The 18,509-nt window shown below is 50.6% G+C and overlaps 2 protein-coding genes across 13 annotated transcripts in view; both read left to right on the plus strand.

Annotated features, from left to right (window-relative positions):
* The window catches only part of FBXO16 (F-box protein 16), a 41,592-nt gene extending 31,271 nt beyond the window's left edge, over positions 1–10,321 (plus strand). For both annotated transcript variants that reach the window (XM_087775826.1, XM_087775827.1), the window contains 3 exons: positions 453–558; positions 5,030–5,255; positions 7,764–10,321. In XM_087775826.1, the coding sequence (XP_087631952.1) occupies positions 453–558; positions 5,030–5,255; positions 7,764–7,831 (400 nt within the window). In that variant the 3' untranslated portion in view covers positions 7,832–10,321. The remainder of the gene's footprint in view (positions 1–452; positions 559–5,029; positions 5,256–7,763) is intronic.
* A 5,284-nt stretch (positions 10,322–15,605) lies between these two features.
* The window catches only part of ELP3 (elongator acetyltransferase complex subunit 3), a 98,891-nt gene continuing 95,987 nt past the window's right edge, over positions 15,606–18,509 (plus strand). For all 11 annotated transcript variants that reach the window (XR_015708164.1, XR_015708167.1, XR_015708168.1 and 8 more), the window contains exons 1-2: positions 15,606–15,737; positions 18,109–18,208. Coding sequence is in view for 2 of the 11 variants with exons in the window: in XM_087774389.1 (XP_087630515.1) it covers positions 15,719–15,737; positions 18,109–18,208 (119 nt within the window). In the remaining 9 variants the exon portion in view is untranslated. The remainder of the gene's footprint in view (positions 15,738–18,108; positions 18,209–18,509) is intronic.

The raw sequence follows: 18,509 nt of genomic DNA on the forward strand, positions 1-18,509 counted from the left end.
ATATACATATACATATACATATACATGAAGAAGTATTTGGCTATAAAAACAATGAATAACTAACTTGTTGGACGGGCAGTCCTCTAGCCTTATTTATGTTACAAGTTACATGGACTTCACTGAAAGCTCTCAAATTGGTTTAGCTAGACTTGCCTTTCTGTCGATTCCCCTAAGCTGAGGTAACGTTAGGTGGATTTAGCTTCAATCTCGAGCTAAGGGCATGTGTTTTGAGTTCTGTAAAGTTATCGTAACTTAAAAAATAGCAAGTTACCACTCTCCTCCGAGCCACGGGCTCTGATTGCGCGCTCCTGGTCTGCCCCAGATGCATGATAAAATGTATTATCTTAAACCACGTCTTTTCGGGTGGCAGTATCATAAGGGATTTTCTTTTTCTCAACCGCAGGGAACCAACTCCCTAGCACTTGTTAATACCATTCTGTTCTACTCTGCAGGAGAAAGAAAGGAGGAGGGGAGACCCCGGACCTTAGCCAGCAGGCAGCTGAGAGAAAAAAGAGAGCGGGTCGTGGATCTAATAAGCTCCAGAAGGCAAAATCACTGGCAAGTATCACTGGCTTGTAATTATATCAACGGGGTCAGGTACACCCAGGAACGTTTTAGCTCAGAGCTTTTACTTAACTTAGGTAACCGCGAAGTTTTGCTCCTGCTATCAGCAGGCTGCCAGGCATGTTTGCTGCCTGTCCCCGAGGGAGATGCCCGGGCAGGAGGAGGACACAAAGCGCACCGTGTCTGGCCGCTCCGGGGGCAATCTCTCATTGCAGCTTAGACATAGTCCATCCGCCGTCGGTGGGAAAAGGACAGCAGCTGTCTGTCTGCAGGCAGTGACCTTGTTATCTGCTCCTCCCTCACGTTGCTCAGTATCCCGACAGTCCGTTTCCGTGCTTTACAAAGCTCTGGATCAATTCTCTTACGACACTCGCATCTCTTCCCAAAGCTGCTTCTGTGCTCGCAACTTTTGATCACGGCAGTTTGATATTAGTTTATTCTCTGTTGGTTGCACTGAGCCTGAGCAAGCAGCCCCAAGGTCTTAATACTGAGGATTCATTGTGCTCATCGCTGGTAAAATAGGGCATCCTCACATGAAAGGAATCTGGGGAAGTCAGGCTTCCAGAAAGCATCACGGGTCTAAGCTTTTGTAGATACGGCAACAAATAACTGCCAGAAGAAGGATGTGCTCGCAAGCGTATCGGGGGTTTTTGCAGACCTGGAAGCGTGTTTCCTAAGCGATGAAAGCCAGGGAACGCATGTGAGTTGAGCTAAAGAAGGTTTACATAAAAGACAGGCATTGTCTCCCGAGATTGGGAGGCATTCTCCTGACCCAAATACGGCCTGTTTGCAAGAAAATAGATTCAGTCAGTGTTAAAGAACAGAAAATATAATTAAAATTATTCAGCCTGTGTCTTACAATTTCCATTCTCCAATGGCTTCCTCTGCAGCCCTTAGATCAGAGCGCCCTTACACGTTTTCATTCCACCACGGCTTCCCGTTTCAGATTTAAAGCTATTTTAGTGTCAGTCTAGAAGGGAAAGAATCTTAGTTCAGGGTAAAAAGAAGTGAATTTGATTTTCTTTCCCCAGATTTTAGGAAAATTCTGTGTTCTTTGAAGTTACTTAACCTGCAACCCACAATCGGGAAGGCACAAGCACCGAGTCTGACTCCCACTGTGAAGTCCTGCACAACGTCAGTGGGGGTTTTTGCTATAAACTGCAGCAGCGCAGGGTTGAACAGTGGGTATGTTTGTGTCGCCTTCTGTCGGCTGCTCACAGTTTAGAAGGGACGTTATTATTCCTGTAGCAAATAGTCACCAGAAAGCATTTAGCTGACAGAAAACGCTGTTGGATGTCTGGGGGAGCACGCAGAGTTAGTGGGTACTGAATTCTCACCCCGCAAAAAGTCCTGGGAGAAGTCTTAAAGCCACTGCCTGCTGCCAAGGCCTGACAGATCCACCATCCTCCCTCGGTCCCTCCTAGGCAGTTAGGACAGCCTAACCCAGGAGTAAGCGTCCTGCAACCCGTGGGGTTACACCTGGGTGGCATCAGCGCAGAGCAGAGCTCCCTGCCTTTGCACTACGCAATCTTGGTAGCACCAGCTTCTCTTTCTGTTAAAAATCTGGGGCAGCCTGTGTTGCTGTGTCACTCTTTCCTAGAGCTTTACGTTGAAATTGGGCTTGTATTTCTCTTGAGTTGAGAGTTGTCCAAATTTCAGTAGAGAAGCTGTGTTATTCTCTGATCTATAAGCCTGCTGTTACGCCAGCCATTAATGACTACAACACTACATGACGATAAAGGTTAGGTTACGGTAAGCCGATGCAGAGAAAAAGAATATATATATATAACTTGCTAGGAATAATCCAGAATTAATTTCCATTTATTATTAAGGTAGCATTGAGAAATCTTGTTGAAATGAAGACCTGTGAAAAGACTCTTATTTAATCAAGTCCAAATAAAGAGGCTTAATGCTCAAATCTTTTAGTAAATCCTTAGAAGAAGAATAGACCATGATGAAAGAATAAGTGCCCCAAGCAAGCAAACATCAAGTCAAATTAAATTGAAGCTCTTAAATAGATCAATGTGCAGAAAGTAGGTGAGAATAAAGTATATTACAGCCAACACTGAAGGTGTGAAAAGGGCTATTATATGGAGCTCCGAGCTCAGGAGGCTGAACAGCGGCACGCCAAAATAGAATAAACACATAATTAAGGCGATGACCTGAGTCCCGGAATTGCATCCACTGGCTCCGCGTTTGCATGCAGTGAATCAGTTCTCCTCCTAGTAAACTTGTGAGGTTTTGGAGTTTATTAGTAATCATGGAAACAGTAGCACAAAATGTGACCAGGCTGACACTTCATTTAGAATAAATTAAAGTAAATTAGCTAAATTACAATCAATAGTAAATTACAATAAATTAAGTTAATTAGGTCTCTGAATGAAGGGCCGCATTCTTTCTTCTGAATGCACATGCAACCCTCCTGTCTCTACAGCGGGGAGGGAACACCCACGCTGGCTTTATCCAGGGAAGTGCCTTACTTCAAGGATATGTCTAGTTTCAGTGTTAACCACCCGCTTTGCTGGACCAAGCCCTTACGGCTTGTCTACACCACCTTGATGCTCACGTTGCCTTCAGCAGCCACTGTCCCAGTATGATGTAAAGAAAAGCAATGAATGCAAGGGTGACCTCTCCAAGGTTTTACCAGGCTGGGCATGGAAACCAGATCTCTTGTTTCGGGCCACTGTATCATCCCTCCGGTTCACTCTGACACGCAGCTGTCTGGCCCTGCCGTGATTTCTGAGCCCTACAGGTCCCGTCGCAGGCGTCACTGCGGCCGCATCAGTGTCCTTTGCACGAGTCCTCGAGGACTTCCAGCGAGGAGTCTTCTGCAGCTTCCCAGCAAAACAGGCAGCCTCGTGCCCCAATGTCAAAATTCCCAGATACTTTATTAGGAAGGTAAAATTTGATTGATGCTGTTGACAGCTTTGCAAATGACTGCGATGTCAGCAATTAGGGGCTGGCTTTGCCTTTCAGGCTGTCTGCTCGTTTCTGTTCGAGACTGTTCCACCCTCCCAGCTGTTCCTGAATTACTGACTTATTTTTAGTACTTACTAAATAACATCTTTTTGACAGGATCAGTCATTCCTGCCTCACTGCCTATATGGTAATAAGATCGCAGAATTTAAGTCAGGAATAAATTTTCCTATGACATATTGACAGGGAATTGATGTTTTGAGTAGGAATCGCATTTATGTACCCTGTGGGTATAGCCCCCACGAAGATCCTGGGCTCTCAGCACTGAGACACGGTCCTGTCCAGTGTATATGTATATTCTGCAGACCTTATTTTGAATTTTATTTATTCATACAAGAAACCCTGTTGAACTTCATGGGACTATTCCTAAGCGTGAAAATAACTCACTATAATGTTTGCATAGTCAAATTCAGCTTATATATGTCACCCTAATTTTAAAAGTATAGCCTGGCTTTAATAGTCTATGCCTGTCTGTCCCTGTGAGCTCGACAACTGAACCGCCAACAACCCAGGAGCTGAAAAGCAAGGAGTAGTCAGGTCTGTGCTGCAACTACTACTGCGTCTCCGGTATTGTGCTTTTCTCGCTAGGACAAAAAATCTGCAGCTGCCTTTCTCACACCATCTCTGTAACACCTCAAGTACTGCTAAGAACCTGGACCGCTTTCGGCAGTTGTACAATCCCTGGCCTTTCTTTAGGTTGATGTTCAGCAGTTGCTGGATTGCTTCTTTATAACCAGGCAATTAGGCATGGAGCACCATGTATCTGCCGCTGCTGCCAATTCAAATAATGGAAAAGGGAAACAGGCGAGCCGGAATTACAGAACAGCATTGCCTTTTCTGCACAACCAGTTTACTATGGACACTGGTTTCACATAAGACTATCTGCCCACATTGCTTTTTAATGAGTCGCTATGCAAATGTTTGGTTTTGTTAATGCTCGTTCACTTTTCTTACCAAATAATTTGTATCAGTCAAAAAAAAAAAAAGCCAAAGCTGTTGGTCTGCAGAACCTGTGCGTTTTGAATATTTGGGATCTTTCTCAAGGAATAAACAATCACTGTGTTGCTAAGATTTTTTCTTACTGAATTTTTATCCTGTTTAGTAAAACGTTCGTTGACCAGTATGTTAAAATAAACGTCATCCTTTACACTGCGAGACTTCAAACAGCAAGCAAGACGGGATCCATCGAGGCCATATGCACGGGGGAGAATTGGTGCATTATCATATGAATCGATGTGGAGAATCAGTTAATGTGGGTTTGGCTTTACTAGCATCACTTTCTAACTGGGTCCTTTTGTCCTTAAGGTGAACTTATACCAGAGCTCAGGTCACTGCAAATAATGCCGATTATGCTTCGATCATTTAGGGATATCATTTAGGGATATCATTTATAGAATGTATAGAATTTATAGAAGCTCTCAATGGACTCCAATGTTTTCAGTCCCTCTGAAGCTGTTGGGATGACATACTTCCTCTCTTCTCTTCCTAGCTATCACTTTCTGCAGATCTTGAGTCTGTTCCAAAAAAACCAGTTCGTCCCAGCTGGGCTGCTCCACAGTCAACTGGGAACCTGCCCTCCAAAGCAGCAGCCAAGACCCTAGCCCAGAGCTCCCAGTGGAATGCCGGGATACGACCAGCACCTGTTCGAGCTCCAGTGCCAAAGCCACGTGAAAGAGGAAAGAAAGACATCACAAGGCCGAACACCGGGTCTCCATGTTAGTATGCTGCCCTGTCCCACGCGGAGGCTATTGTAGAGGTTGCCAATATCCAAATTTAGTGTGCGGAGGGAAGGAGATGGTGCTGGCAGTGTATTTCTGTAGGCGAAGGGGAAGGCAGTCATCCGGGATGGTGGAAATCCAGATGACAGTGATTTGCTGCATCAAAAGAGAACATATGGCCAAAGACGTCACATCTAGCGCTTGCGAGATCCACCTGTCTGTCACGACTGTCATCTTGGTATTGAACACTGGCACGGGCTTTGCATGGATTTAACTCACTAATACTCAAGGGCAGAGTAGGAGATCTTAGATCAGAAGTGACAGGGGGCTCAGTCCAAAGTCCATGGACTCTGCCGGGTCCTGGATGGATGCCAGGAAGAGTGGGTATGGTTGGGTTGGAATCAGAGCATTCAGCAAATTACAGGAGAAAGCAATCAACTCCAGGGAGACAACAGCTGAGAAAGCATCTGATCTGTGAATGCCTTCCAAAAATAAGGAGGCGGACTGAGACAATCAAAAACAATTTTATGCCGTTTCAGTCTAGGGTTGGCTTGGGCAGCTATTCACAAAGACCTCACCCCTTGGTAGACCCAGCACCTCCTGAAGGTCCTCAGCGTCTGCAGCTGGCTGGGAAAGTATTGAATCATAGAATCATAGAATCGTCAAGGTTGGAACAGACCCTTAAGATCATCGAGTCCAACCGTTAACCCAGCACTGCCAAGTCCATCTATACCATGTCCTCGAGCACCACATCTATCCGTTCTTTAAATACCTCCAGGGATGGAGACTCAACCACCTCCCTGGGCAGCCTGTTCCAATGCTTGACCACCCTCTCGGTGAAGAAGTTTTTCCTAATGTCTAACCTAAACCTGCCCTGGCGCAGCTTGAGGCCGTGGGTATCTTTCAGAAGCACACAATGTTTGTGCAGGCTTTGGTGAAAGTCCTATCAGTTCACAAGCAGGCTGTCCCCATGAGGATTGCAATTTGCGACCCCGATAACTTTTAATAGCACAAGAAGGGCAGCGGGTAAAGATCCTGAAATGAACAAAGGAAAAGAGGCTTCTGATGTGATATTGTTAGGATTTTCAAAGAGAACACAGGGGTAGAGTGAGAGGAGCTCCTACGGGGCAGCGACTATCCAGTAATTATTGATGATCCCATCTAGAAGGGAAATAAGGGAGTGCACGGAGACCCCCAGCATCCCTTTGGATCTCCCTAGGATCTAGTGTTTTTAGCAGGGGCATGGGCTAACCCCCACGAGGAGGACCCACAGTGCAAACGAGCGATCACAAATCCTTCTGTGGGAGATGAAAGAAAGAATCCACACACAGGTGAAGGATGATACATAAGGGAAAGCACTGGAATGAGTAAGATGGAAAACACATGAAGACTGCTTCATGTAGGAAGCAGTGCATAAATGCATCCCGCTCAAAAACCAAGAGGGGAAAGCATCAAGATTAGGCGAGAGGGTTACAGTGCCACGTATTCCTAAAGCAATACAAGGTTTCTATAAAATAGGACCCTCATCCTGAAGTCGCGTTGCCTGGACAGAGCCTTAGGAAGGTTGTATGCTGGACTGGGACCAAGTCACGAAGAGTTAAGCGTAGGCTCTGGGCCTCGGCTGCGTTATTGGTTGTTCCAGTCAATCAAGGGAATTCCGCTGGTCTGGCAGCAGCGTTGTGGCCTCCCAGGAATGTGGCACTCAGCTACGACCGCTGCCGTCCGGGAGGCACTGGGAATGGGAAGAAGGTGTTTCTTAAGTCTCTTAACTTCTGTGAACCAACTGCTGTTGAGGTGTGGTTTAGCGTTGTCGAAGAGGATGTGGGGGATGGAGTTAGGGGAGCTCCTGCAGGGAAGTGGCCGCCCAGTGATTATTAATGATCCCATACGGGCGGAGGATAATGGGGCGTGCAGGGATGCGCGGCGTCCTCTCTGAGCTCTGCTGCAGTCGCTGTCTTCTACACGATAAGAAATTTGAAAACTGTGCACGAGGAAAGTGCTAGGGAGAGCGGGGAAGCAAGCTACCTACAAACACCATTGCTGTAGTCTAAAAACGACCAAGGTAAATTATCCCCGAGGAATTGCGTTTGGCTTAGGAGCAATTTGCAAGGCAAAACTGTAATTCTTTTGTATCAGAGAGAGACAAATCCTATCTTAATTCCTTCAGTGACCTCTCCTAGACCTTTGTGATCTCTGCCAGGCTTTTCCCAAGGTAAACTTAGCAACTTTAGCTAGTGCTCCAGCTGGGCTTTACCAGGGCATGTTTGCAGATTGCCAGAAAGGTGGGCAGGAAAAGTAAAGATGTTTTGATTGATGATTATTTTCTCTATAATGAGATGATGAATGGAAACCGTCTTTCCATTCAATCCAGATTTGTAAAGGTATTTGAGGTATTAAATGCCACCAAAATCCCAAGGATTGGCCAGGTACTTAAATATGTTTAGGATCTGAATTCTCTGACTAAATGAATCTGTCTGATTCTTACATTATTTCTCTTTCATCTAGCATCTCCACTGTTTGAGGCTCAGCCCTGGCGCATTCCTCCATCTAACCAAGGATCTGACACAGAGTAAGGGAGGATCCGGAGTATCTTTCATCCCAGCAGAACAGAAATTTATCTGCCCGGCACTGGGGAAACAGCAGCAATGTTACCCAAGTCACAGGCTGTGCTCGGTGAAGAACAGCTGCTTTTGAATCCTTCAAAGGGACCCAGCTTAATTTTTTTTTCCCCAACTGCTGCTAGAAAAGACTTTCTTCATTGACCACACGATGCAAAGAAATGGGCATGGAGGTCCTGCGTCTATTCTCACTTAGGCTGGCCAAAAGGAATCTTAACTGCCTTGCAGCCAGTTTAGATAGAAAGGTGTTGGAGCAACGGCTTTACACTTTTTTTTTTGGAAGTACCGTACTTGGTGCAATGACTCCTGCCGGTCTCTGGGATCTCCAGGTGGGATCTCCTGTTTCCAAAACTGGAGTACAGTCTAAATCTGTTTCCCTGTTGTGCTTCTCAGCCTGGTTTTCTGTCGCTGCTGCTCTTGAGCTGGTGCTACATTCTCTTTTTCTTCTGGGTATGTCGTCTCTGCAGAGTTCACCTAGGCTTTTGACCACAGAGACACTTGCGTAGAACCTTGCTAGAGCTGCTGGCCCTCATGTGAGCTTGCCTGTGTGTCACTCGGACATCTTGGGGCGTATCCCATGGCCTGAGCTGCTCTGTGATGCTTTGCCAGTGAATTCCAGAAGTTTTTTGTCTCCGTGGGCACCGAGGGGGTTGTGGAAGAGAAGGGAGGACTACCAGCCACCCGAGCGATGGAAGCTGTACCCTCCCTACAAAGTGAGTGGTTTACCACCGATGTTAATGCGATCCCTCAGCTGTAACCTACAGCCCCTGCCAAATCAGCTAGACTGTGAAGAAAGCACCGCAGCGTCCAAGAGAAAAGCCTTTAATATGTGGGTGAAAGGAGGCTCAGGGAAAACGCTTCACGAAAAAGCTCGTTAGGGCTGTACTGAAGACAGAATTTCTTTCTCATGTTAAAGAAGGCAACTCCATCTTTTCAATCATGTTAGTGGGAAGGAAATCCAATCCCACACTCTGGATTACAGCGTTGCGCATGGCTCTGTGTGGGGAGCTGGCACTAGTGTAATTATTTAAGAGAATGTAAATCATGTGCTCTTATTTGTCTTTTCCGCAACTAAGGAAATATCCAGTAAATGCAATGAATAGCAGTTTTTAAGGATAAGGGGACTGCATGCACAGCAACTATAACTCATTGCCTTATCGTATCCCAGAGTGAGAGAGCTGGGATAAAACTGAACCTTTCCACGTTAGGAAGAGCCACACTGCGCCCATGAATTCTCAACATTTATAGCCTAGAACTCATGTTCCAGAGAAAATGCCAACTATGGGCCCACAAGGATTAGGAGAAGACTTCTGCTCTGTGAGCAGATTATTCTGCACGGCGTCACTTGAGGGGTTCGAGTTCTTTGGCGCGAGAGACGTTGACCATTGTCAAGACCAGGCACCGAGCGCGATGCACCATGGATCTGACCTGAAGGGCGAGCATCCAGCAGGAGACTCTGCCCGTTGGGGTACTTGGTCGAGTGCCATGTGAATTCCGGCTCCAAATCAATGATTAGGGAACTCAGCGCATCTCCCTCTCCCAGACTTTGTTCTTTCATTTTTCTGGTTGCCCTGGATGCTTGGAAGGGGGAGTTCATCTCAACCGACACGATGGCCTAAGAGCTAGGCCTAAGTCTAAGCTGGTCACCTCTCAAGCAATCAGCTGAAATAGGAACTTGCAGATGGCAATTATCTCATATATCTTAGGATCTGTTGATTATGCAAGAGACCAGACTGACTAATTTTGATTAAGAAAGCTAACTTTTAAGCATTTAAAGTGAGGTGGGGTAAACCCTATCCAAAACAGTCATCGGCATCATTCCCTGGTAGTGCAAATCCCTCCTCACAAAAAAGCCCTTTCCCCCAGGAAACCGAGTTAAACTGGTTGCTTCATCAGTGTTTCCTTGGCTCCTTAAGTCCAAACTGTTGTTCCAGCTTTTTTTTTTCCTCCGTTCAGCAGCGGGTAGCTTCTTGTGGCAGCAGTTCAGCGCTAGGTCCGTGTCACAAAGAGCAAATGGCTGCGCAAGAAAATGATGTCACCCTGCAGCAATGGTTTTTCTTTTCTCATCAATGAGCGTACTCGACGGAAACTTAAAGTTCCCAGGGTCTGACTGGTCTTGGAGCTGAGTGCTCGGGCATTACTGCAGACACTGTGCCTTCGCTGCAGCAGATCATGCATCTTAAGTGTTCACTACACATTTTAAAGCTTAGGCCTTCTCTGATTTATAAAGTTTTTGTATTTATGATGCTGTAAAATAACTAACAGCAATGTCCAGGAACATACCAGGTAGTCTATCCTTGAAGCAACAGCAGACCTACCTAACGCCTTGGTGTAACTCCTACCGATGATGTTATTAGAATAAAAATGTATGTGCTTGCAACATGCTTTACAATCATTGCTGAGGTCGCAAAATGGGTCAGAATCTGAAATGGAGAGAAAAGACACAGAGACACAAGAGTCTCCGTCACCTGCCTCTGCCACTGAGCTGCTGGCTGGCCTCAGGCAAGCCGTGTCACTGCCTGCGCCCCAGGCTGCTGATCTGCAGAGGCAGATGGTTATTTACCCGCCTTTATAGTGCGCTTCCAGATACGCTGATAAGAAATTGCTAAACAAGTACAGAGGAAGGTTGTTATGCCTTCGCCCTTCTTCGTAGATGCGCATTTCCCTGCACCGCTTGGTAGTTCCAGATCCTGCACAACTCTGATGAGCCACAGCCTTTGATTAAAGAATTGAAAGTACCTTTTAAACCCCAGAGGCCAATGAATCAGCACTGCTGCATCGGAATTCCACCAGTACAAGCAAGATCAGAATGTGAGCCCTAGGCTACAGCCCTGCTCAGATGTGGGGAACAAACCCAAACATGCCGGCCGCCCTCTTACCCAAACTTTACCATCCGTTTCTGCCCAAAACTCCACCTGCATTTACCCGGTGTTCCTTGCCGGGAGCAATGGCAGAGTTTGGTACTGTAGTTTGGCTTTGTAGCCAAAATGAAGTTTTCCTAATTATGGCTCTTCTGAGCTAAAGAAACAAAAACTTGGAAAAAGGAATATGTGTAACTGAGGTTGATGGGAGTTGCAGGTGGGAGCACAGCTGGATTAAAACTGAGTATTTTTGGAAACGGCCAACTTGTGTGGCGAGATGGAAGAAGAGTGAACGTGAGCTGTTGCCAGGGAAGTAAAAGCATTCAGAGAGCCAAGTCTCAGCAGCGGCGTTAGGGTTATAATAGGTTAAAGGACGGTTACCGAAGAGCGTGGAGACCTTGCGGCAAAGGGAAAGCAGCTAATGATAGGAGCTAAGTGCAAGATAAAAAGTTGCTGTAATAGGTGGATGAAGCTGATAACGAATGGAGAGCACAGCTCAGCTCACGTAAGGAAGGGCTGAGGGGATGAGGAGGCAGCGGCACGGTGCGTAGGGTTGTGTTTAGGGGGTGTGGATTAAGGGGAGGGATGGGGGGTATGGGAATTGGTTTGCAATCAGTCGTCTTGTCCCTGCTGGCAAGGGACTGATCGCCTTACCGTGCGCCTAGCACGGGCATCCTACCTGTCCTGCGCTCTGTGCCATCCCCAACAACACACAGAGACATCCTCCAGATGGATGCTGTGTCGGGGCTGCACCACCAAATAATTCAGGGGAAGGAATTGCTTTCATACCCCAGCCAGCCCAAAGCTGGACACACAAACAACCCCTGACCGCATGGGCACGTCTGAAATGTCCCTTGCTGCAGTAGGTTTGAGAAAGGCGATGGCAGGAGATGTATGTGTGGATAGATGCTTTGTAGCTGTTTGCACAGCCTGTATCGCGATCACAGCCACTCTCCAAACCACTGATAAATTGCTGGTTGGCACAGGATGCTTGGGAGACCCCCGGGGAGGTAAAATCACGGGTATAGACAGGTCCAGACATTGCAGGATACTCCCAGCACATCCTGTAGGAAGGAACCTAATTCAGCTCTCCAGAAAGCCCTGAAGGCAGGAGAAAGGTAGCAACGGGAGCAGATGGTCTAAATCATGTTTTCAACCTGTTCCGTCCTGGGATCTGGCTTTGTATAGGCAGGATGCTGCCAAACCCACCCAGCAAGGTGGGGAAGGCAGGACGGTCTCGCAAGACGTGCACACAGACATACACCCTCGTACCAGCCGCCTGCCAGGCTGCTCGTGCTGACCTCGGGCACCAGAGCAGGCTCCGGTTGCTTCATAAACCAACCCACGCAGTGGGAAGAGCCGACCTGCGGCTCCTTCCCTGCAAACCCTGCTGACCCTTCGGTCCCCAGGCACACACCAGCTCATCAACGTGATGCCAAAAATCTTCAGGTCCGCCCCCAGATCAGGAGGTTTTCAAAGAAAGGTTTTTACCAGCCCACAAATCACAAGAGCGGGTCACTTGGCCATTGCCAGCATCTCTCTTAATTTTTGTCTGTCATTTGGTGTTTGTTTTTTTTTTTTTTCTTTTTAATGCCCTGTTTTTCCTTGCTGCCTGTTCTCTCCTCCTCTGCAGTCCTGTTTTCCTATCCAGGCAGCCTCTCCCCTCTGCTCGCTGCTAGGGTCACATTACTCACAAAGAGATCCACCAGAATCTAGCGTTGAGCAGGGTGCCATCAGCAAGGAGAGGCAGGAGCTGGTGGCACCAGCGAGGCTCTGGCTAACAGCACCAAACAAATATATGGGGACAGACTTTTTAGCAGGGCCAGTAGTGACAGGACAAGGGGTAAAGGTTTTAAACTGAAAGAGGGGAGATTCAGACTGGACAGAAGGAAGAAATTGTTTGTGCTGAGGGCGGTGAGACACTGGCCCAGGTTGCCCAGAGCGGTGGGAGATGGCCCATCCCTGGAAACATTCAAGGCCAGGTTGGATGGGGCTCTGAGCACCCTGGTCTGGGTGAAGATGTCCCTGCCCATGGCAGGGGTGGGACTGGGTGGCCTTTGGAGGTCCCTTCCATCCCAAACCCTTCTGTGATTCTATGATATTATAGCAGCCTTCCAGTACCTGAAGGGGGCCTACAAGAAAGCTGGAGAGGGACTTTTTACAAGGGAGCATAGTGATAGGACAAGGGGGAACGGCTTTAAACTGAAAGAGGGGAGGTTTAGATTAGATATAGGGAAGAAATTCTTCACCATGAGGGTGGTGAGGCACTGGGACAGGCTGCCCAGAGAAGCTGTGGATGCCCCACCTCTGGCAGTGTTCAAGGCCAGGCTGGATGGGGCTTTGAGCAACCTGGTCTGGTGGAAGGTGTCCCTGCCCATGGCAGGGAGTTGGAACCAGATGATCTTTAAGGCCCCTTCCAAGCCAAACCATTCTATGATTCTATGATAAAAGCAGGTAGTTGCCCACGCGAGGCCAAATTCAGCCGTGAAACTCCCTGCCTGGAGAAATTGTAGGTGTTGAAGCTCATGTGGGCTCTAGAAGTCACTGGAGATGCACGGAAGGATCTCAAGGTCATTTAATCTGATTGTAGGAGAATTAAGGCTGGAAGGAACCCCAGGAGGTCTCTGGTCCAACCTCCTGCTCTCAGCAGGGTCAGCCCTGGGATCAGCCCAGGTTGCTCAGGGCTTTATGCAGCTGCGTCTTCAAATCCTCCAAAGCAGATGACACAACTGCGATGGGCAACCCGCTCCAACACTTGGCTGGCCTGTGATGAAAAAGTTTCTCCTGACACCTATTTTGAACCTGTCTCCTTAAAACTTAATGCCCGTTACCTCCCGTCCTCCCACCACAGGCCACCGTGAAGACGTAACCTCCGTGGAGGTGCTGGGGGCGGCTGTGGGGACCCCCAAAGCCCGCCCTTTCCTGGCTGAGGGAGCCCCTTCCCTCAGCCTCTCCCCACAGGGAACAACCAGTTTCCACCATCCCCAGATCCCCCCTTTCTCCATCATTTATCAGCAGTCCTGGTCCACCGGGGAGGTCCCAGATAACTGGAAGCTAGCAAATGTGACACCCATCTACAAGAAAGGTCAGAAGGAGGATCGGGGAAACTACAGGCCTGTCAGCCTGACCTCGGTGCTGGGAAAGGTCATGGAGCAGATCATCTTGAGTGCCATTACGTGGCACGTGCAGGACAACCGAGGGATCAGGCTCAGCCAGCATGGGTTTATGAAAGGCAGGTCCTGCTTCACTAACCTGGTCTCCTTCTACGACAAGGTGACCCACTTAGTGGATGAGGGGAAGGCTGTGGATGTTGTCTACTTGGACTTTACTGAGGCCTTTGACACTGTCTCCCACAGCATTCTCCTGGAGAAGCTGGCTGCTCAGGGCTTGGATGGGTGCACTCTGCACTGGGTAAAAACCTGGCTGGCGGCCGGGCCCCGAGAGCGGTGGTGAATGGAGTCAAATCCAGTTGGCGGCCGGTCACCAGTGCTGTTCCCCAGGGCTCAGTGCTGGGGCCGGTCCTGTTCAATATCTTTATCGATGATCCGGAGGAGGGGACCGAGGGCACCCTCAGTCAGTTTGCAGGGGACACCAAGCTGGGCGGGAGCGTTGATCTGCTGGGGGGCAGGGAGGCTCTGCAGAGGGCCCTGGCCAGGCTGGGTCGATGGGCCCAGGCACTGGGTGAGGGTCAGCAAGGCTCAGGGCCGGGTCCTGCACTGGGGGCACAACAACCCCAGGCACCGCTGCAGGCGTGGGGAGGAGCGGCTGGGAGCTGCCCGGCGGGAAAGGGCCTGGGGGTGCTGGTCGACAGCCGCTGAACAGGAGCCAGCAGTGTGCCCAGGTGGCCAAGAGGGCCAGTGGCATCCTGGCTTGTGTCAGGAATGGTGTGGCCAGCAGGAGCAGGGCAGGGATCGTCCCCCTGTGCTGGGCACTGGGGAGGCCGCCCCTCGAATGCTGTGCTCAGCGCTGGGCCCCTCACCCCAAGGCGGCCATGGAGGGGCTGGAGCGTGGCCAGAGCAGGGCAGCGAGGCTGGGGCAGGGGCTGGAGCCCAAGGCTGGGGAGGAGCGGCTGGGGGAGCTGGGGGTGCTCAGCCTGGAGAAGAGGAGGCTGAGGGGAGCCCTCATCGCTCTCTGCAACTGCCTGGAAGGAGGCTGGAGCCGGGGGGGGTCGGTCTCTTCTCCCCAGGAACAAGCGATGGGACGAGAGGGAACGGCCTCAAGCTGCGCCAGGGCAGGGTTAGGTTGGATATTAGGGAAAACTCCTTCCCCCAAAGGGCTGTCAGGCCCTGGCCCAGGCTGCCCGGGGCAGGGGCTGAGTCCCCATCCCTGGGGGGATTTAAAAGCCGGGGAGTTGTGGTGCTGAGGGACATGGTTTAGTGGTGGGCTTGGCAGTGCTGGGTTAACGGTTGGACTCGATGATCTTCAAGGTCTTTTCCAACCTAAACGATTGTGTGGTTCTATGATTCTCCTCCCCAGCAGCCCGCCGGCACCTCTCCGGGACAGACTTTTAGCCTTTTGTCAGGAAAATCCACCTCGTTTTCCCCTCCTCGCGTCGATACTTTGCTACCATCTAGCGCTGAAGAGGCGCAGGGCCCGAAAGCCGGCGGGAGCATTGTAACGGCGGACACGATGAGGAGGGAGCGGCGGAGACGCCCCGCACACGCGTGGGGGTCCCCCGCGGGAGCGGCCCCCCCCTTCAGGCAGCGCTGCCGCCCCCTCCGCCCCCCCCCCGCCGCAGCCGCTGCCCCCCGGCACCACGGCGCCCCCCAGCGGCGGGCGGAGGCACCGCCCCGCCCGCTGTGTGCGCATGCGCGGCACGGCGACACCCCACACCCCTCCGCGCCGTTCTCCTATCGCTTTCCGGCAGCGCGGCGGGAGGTTGCGACGTTTTCACGACGGTGCCTGTCGAGGGGCGGTGTCGCTTCACGGCAGGAGGCTCGGGCCTGGCCCGTGAGGGAGCGGCTGAGGGGCCGCCGCCAGCATGAAGCAGAAACGGAAAGGTACGGGGGTGTGAGGGGACGGCGGGGCCGGGGAGGGCGGCAGGGGGGCCCTGCCCCTCTCCCAGGAGCTGGGGGCAGTGGGGCAGGGCTTTGCCGACTTCCCCGGCCCTGTATGGAAGCGGGGACTGAGGAGCAACGCTTTACCCTGTCTTTGGGCACGGCGGGGGCTCTGTGGGACGGGGCTCCTCATGCTCCTCCTGGTCCGCAGCCGGCTGAACGCGAGCCAGCAGTGTGCCCAGGTGGCCAAGAGGGCCAGTGGCACCCTGGCTTGTGTCAGGAATGGTGTGGCCAGCAGGAGCAGGGCAGGGATGGTCCCCCTGTGCTGGGCACTGGGGAGGCCGCCCCTCGAATGCTGTGCTCAGCGCTGGGCCCCTCACCCCAAGGCGGCCATGGAGGGGCTGGAGCGTGGCCAGAGCAGGGCAGCGAGGCTGGGGCAGGGGCTGGAGCCCAAGGCTGGGGAGGAGCGGCTGGGGGAGCTGGGGGTGCTCAGCCTGGAGAAGAGGAGGCTGAGGGGAGCCCTCATCGCTCTCTGCAACTGCCTGAAAGGAGGCTGGAGCCGGGGGGGGTCGGTCTCTTCTCCCCAGGAACAAGCGATGGGACGAGAGGGAACGGCCTCAAGCTGCGCCAGGGCAGGTTTGGGTTGGATATTAGGGAAAACTCCTTCCCCCAAAGGGCTGTCAGGCCCTGGCCCAGGCTGCCCAGGGCAGGGGCTGAGTCCCCATCGCTGGGGGTATTTAAAAGCCGGGGAGTTGTGGTGCTGAGGGACATGGTTTAGTGGTGGGCTTGGCAGTGCTGGGTTAACGGTTGGACTCGATGATCTTCAAGGTCTTTTCCAACCTGAGCAATTCTATGGTTCTCTGCTTCCTCCGGCCCTGTGGGGTGGGAGCTGTGGGGTGGCAGGGCTTTACCACCTCCCCTAACGCCGTGCGCGTGTGTGGAGTTGGAAAACGAGGCAAGACCTTGCTCGCCCCCCTCCGTGTTCTTTTGGAGGTGGGTGAAGGGCCAGCCCCAACCTTGCTTGAGGGTTGGAGGGACTTGGCACCCCTCTGTGAGCCACCCGTTTTTTCTCCCCACTGTGGAATTGGTTGCTGTCACTGGGAGGCAGAGTCTTTGCACCCACGTGGGTGCTCAGGAGTTTGCCTTGCTCCTGAGTGTCAGATGCAGAATGGGGTGCTGGGGGGAGTCTGGGTGTTGCTGGGTTTTTCCCTCATGGCAAAGGGAAAAAAAAAAAAAAAAGGGAAAGGATATGGAGCGGCGAAGATGATGCAGGGCAGTACAGGACAACCAATGGTGTGGTCTGTCCCACAAACCTACCTGCAGAGAGGGACCAGATGGGAGCATTGCTGCGGTGCTTCTCCCGGGTGGGTGTAAACGCTGCCGGATTTCAGAACAGCTGGCACGGACAAAGGCTTGTTGGAGCGGTTGTACACGCAGCTGTGTCCCTGCTGGTGGGGTTTCTGACCAGTTTGGGGTGTACGTGTCGTGGTTTAAGCCCAGCCAGCAACCAAGCCCCACCCAGCCGCTCGCTTGCTCCCCACCCTGGTGGGATGGGGAGAGAATCGGAAGAGTAAAAGTGAGAAAACTCACGGGTTGAGATAAGAACAGTTTAATAATTGAAATAAAGTGAAATAGTAGTAGTAGTAGTAGTAGTAATAATATTATACAAAGCAATGCACGACGCAGTTGCTCACCACCCGCTGACCGATGCCCAGCCTGTCCCTGAGCAGCGCTCCCCCCCCAGCCAATTCCCCCCAGTTTCTATACTGAGCATGATGCCATATGGTATGGCATAGCCCTTGGGCCAGCCTGGGTCAGCCCCCCCCGGCTGTGCCCCCTCCCAGCTCCTTGTGCACCGGGCAGAGCAGGGGAAGCTGAAAGGTCCTTGACTGGTGTAGCAACAACTAAAACATCAGTGCGTTATCAACATTATTCTCATCCTAAACCCAAAACGCAGCAGTATACCAGCTACCAGGAAGAAAATTAACTCGATCCCAGCCAAAACCAGGACAGTATATTTTACTGTCCCACCACTTGCTGGCATAGACGGAGCTGCACAAGGTGACATCCATGCACGTTGTTGTTAGGAAGCATGGATGAATCTTTTAATAGCAATGCCCCTCTTCTCCCAAAGCTGGTATGGAAGAAATGTAAGCGATGCATACAGCCTATACGGTGCAAACCCTCGTTGCAGCATGGGGTGGGATTTGCAATGCTGCAAATCAAGAGTGAGACGCAGTGGCAAAATTCCCTCTGTAGGCAATAATTGTAGGAAATATTAAAAATGAAGTACAGAGCCGATGCGCCTTGGTTGTCACAAGCAGTTAGAAAGCACTGGTTATACACGTCGTTTGTTGTTTTGTTCTCATTTCAGGAGACCTCAGCCATGCAGAGCTGATGATGATGACGATAGCCGACATCATAAAGCAATTAATTGAGGCTCACGAGCAGGGAAAAGATGTGAATCTGAATAAGTAAGTCACCGTGGGATGACACAGAAGACCTGATCTACCCCTGATGAACGTGTCCTGTACAGTCTGTTTTGTTCAGGCTGTATTTTAAAATGTTTTCTTTTCACAGGCTAATGTAATTTCTCTTCCTGTCATCTGATTAAAAAATACCACCAAGATTTGTAAATTCTGTGGTGATTTGAAATCGTGCCTTGCTACTTCATTGGCAATGCTCAGAGGACAAAATGGGTTGTGTTGGTGAAAAACTCTAAGAAACTTGTCGTTGCCTTTTTGTGGTTCCACCTGTGTTCATCCTTCAGTAGTC

This window comes from Nipponia nippon, unplaced genomic scaffold (assembly GCF_047370975.1).
Source record: "Nipponia nippon isolate SJK-2023a ecotype South Korea unplaced genomic scaffold, ASM4737097v1 scaffold_4, whole genome shotgun sequence".
NCBI lineage: Eukaryota > Metazoa > Chordata > Aves > Pelecaniformes > Threskiornithidae > Nipponia > Nipponia nippon.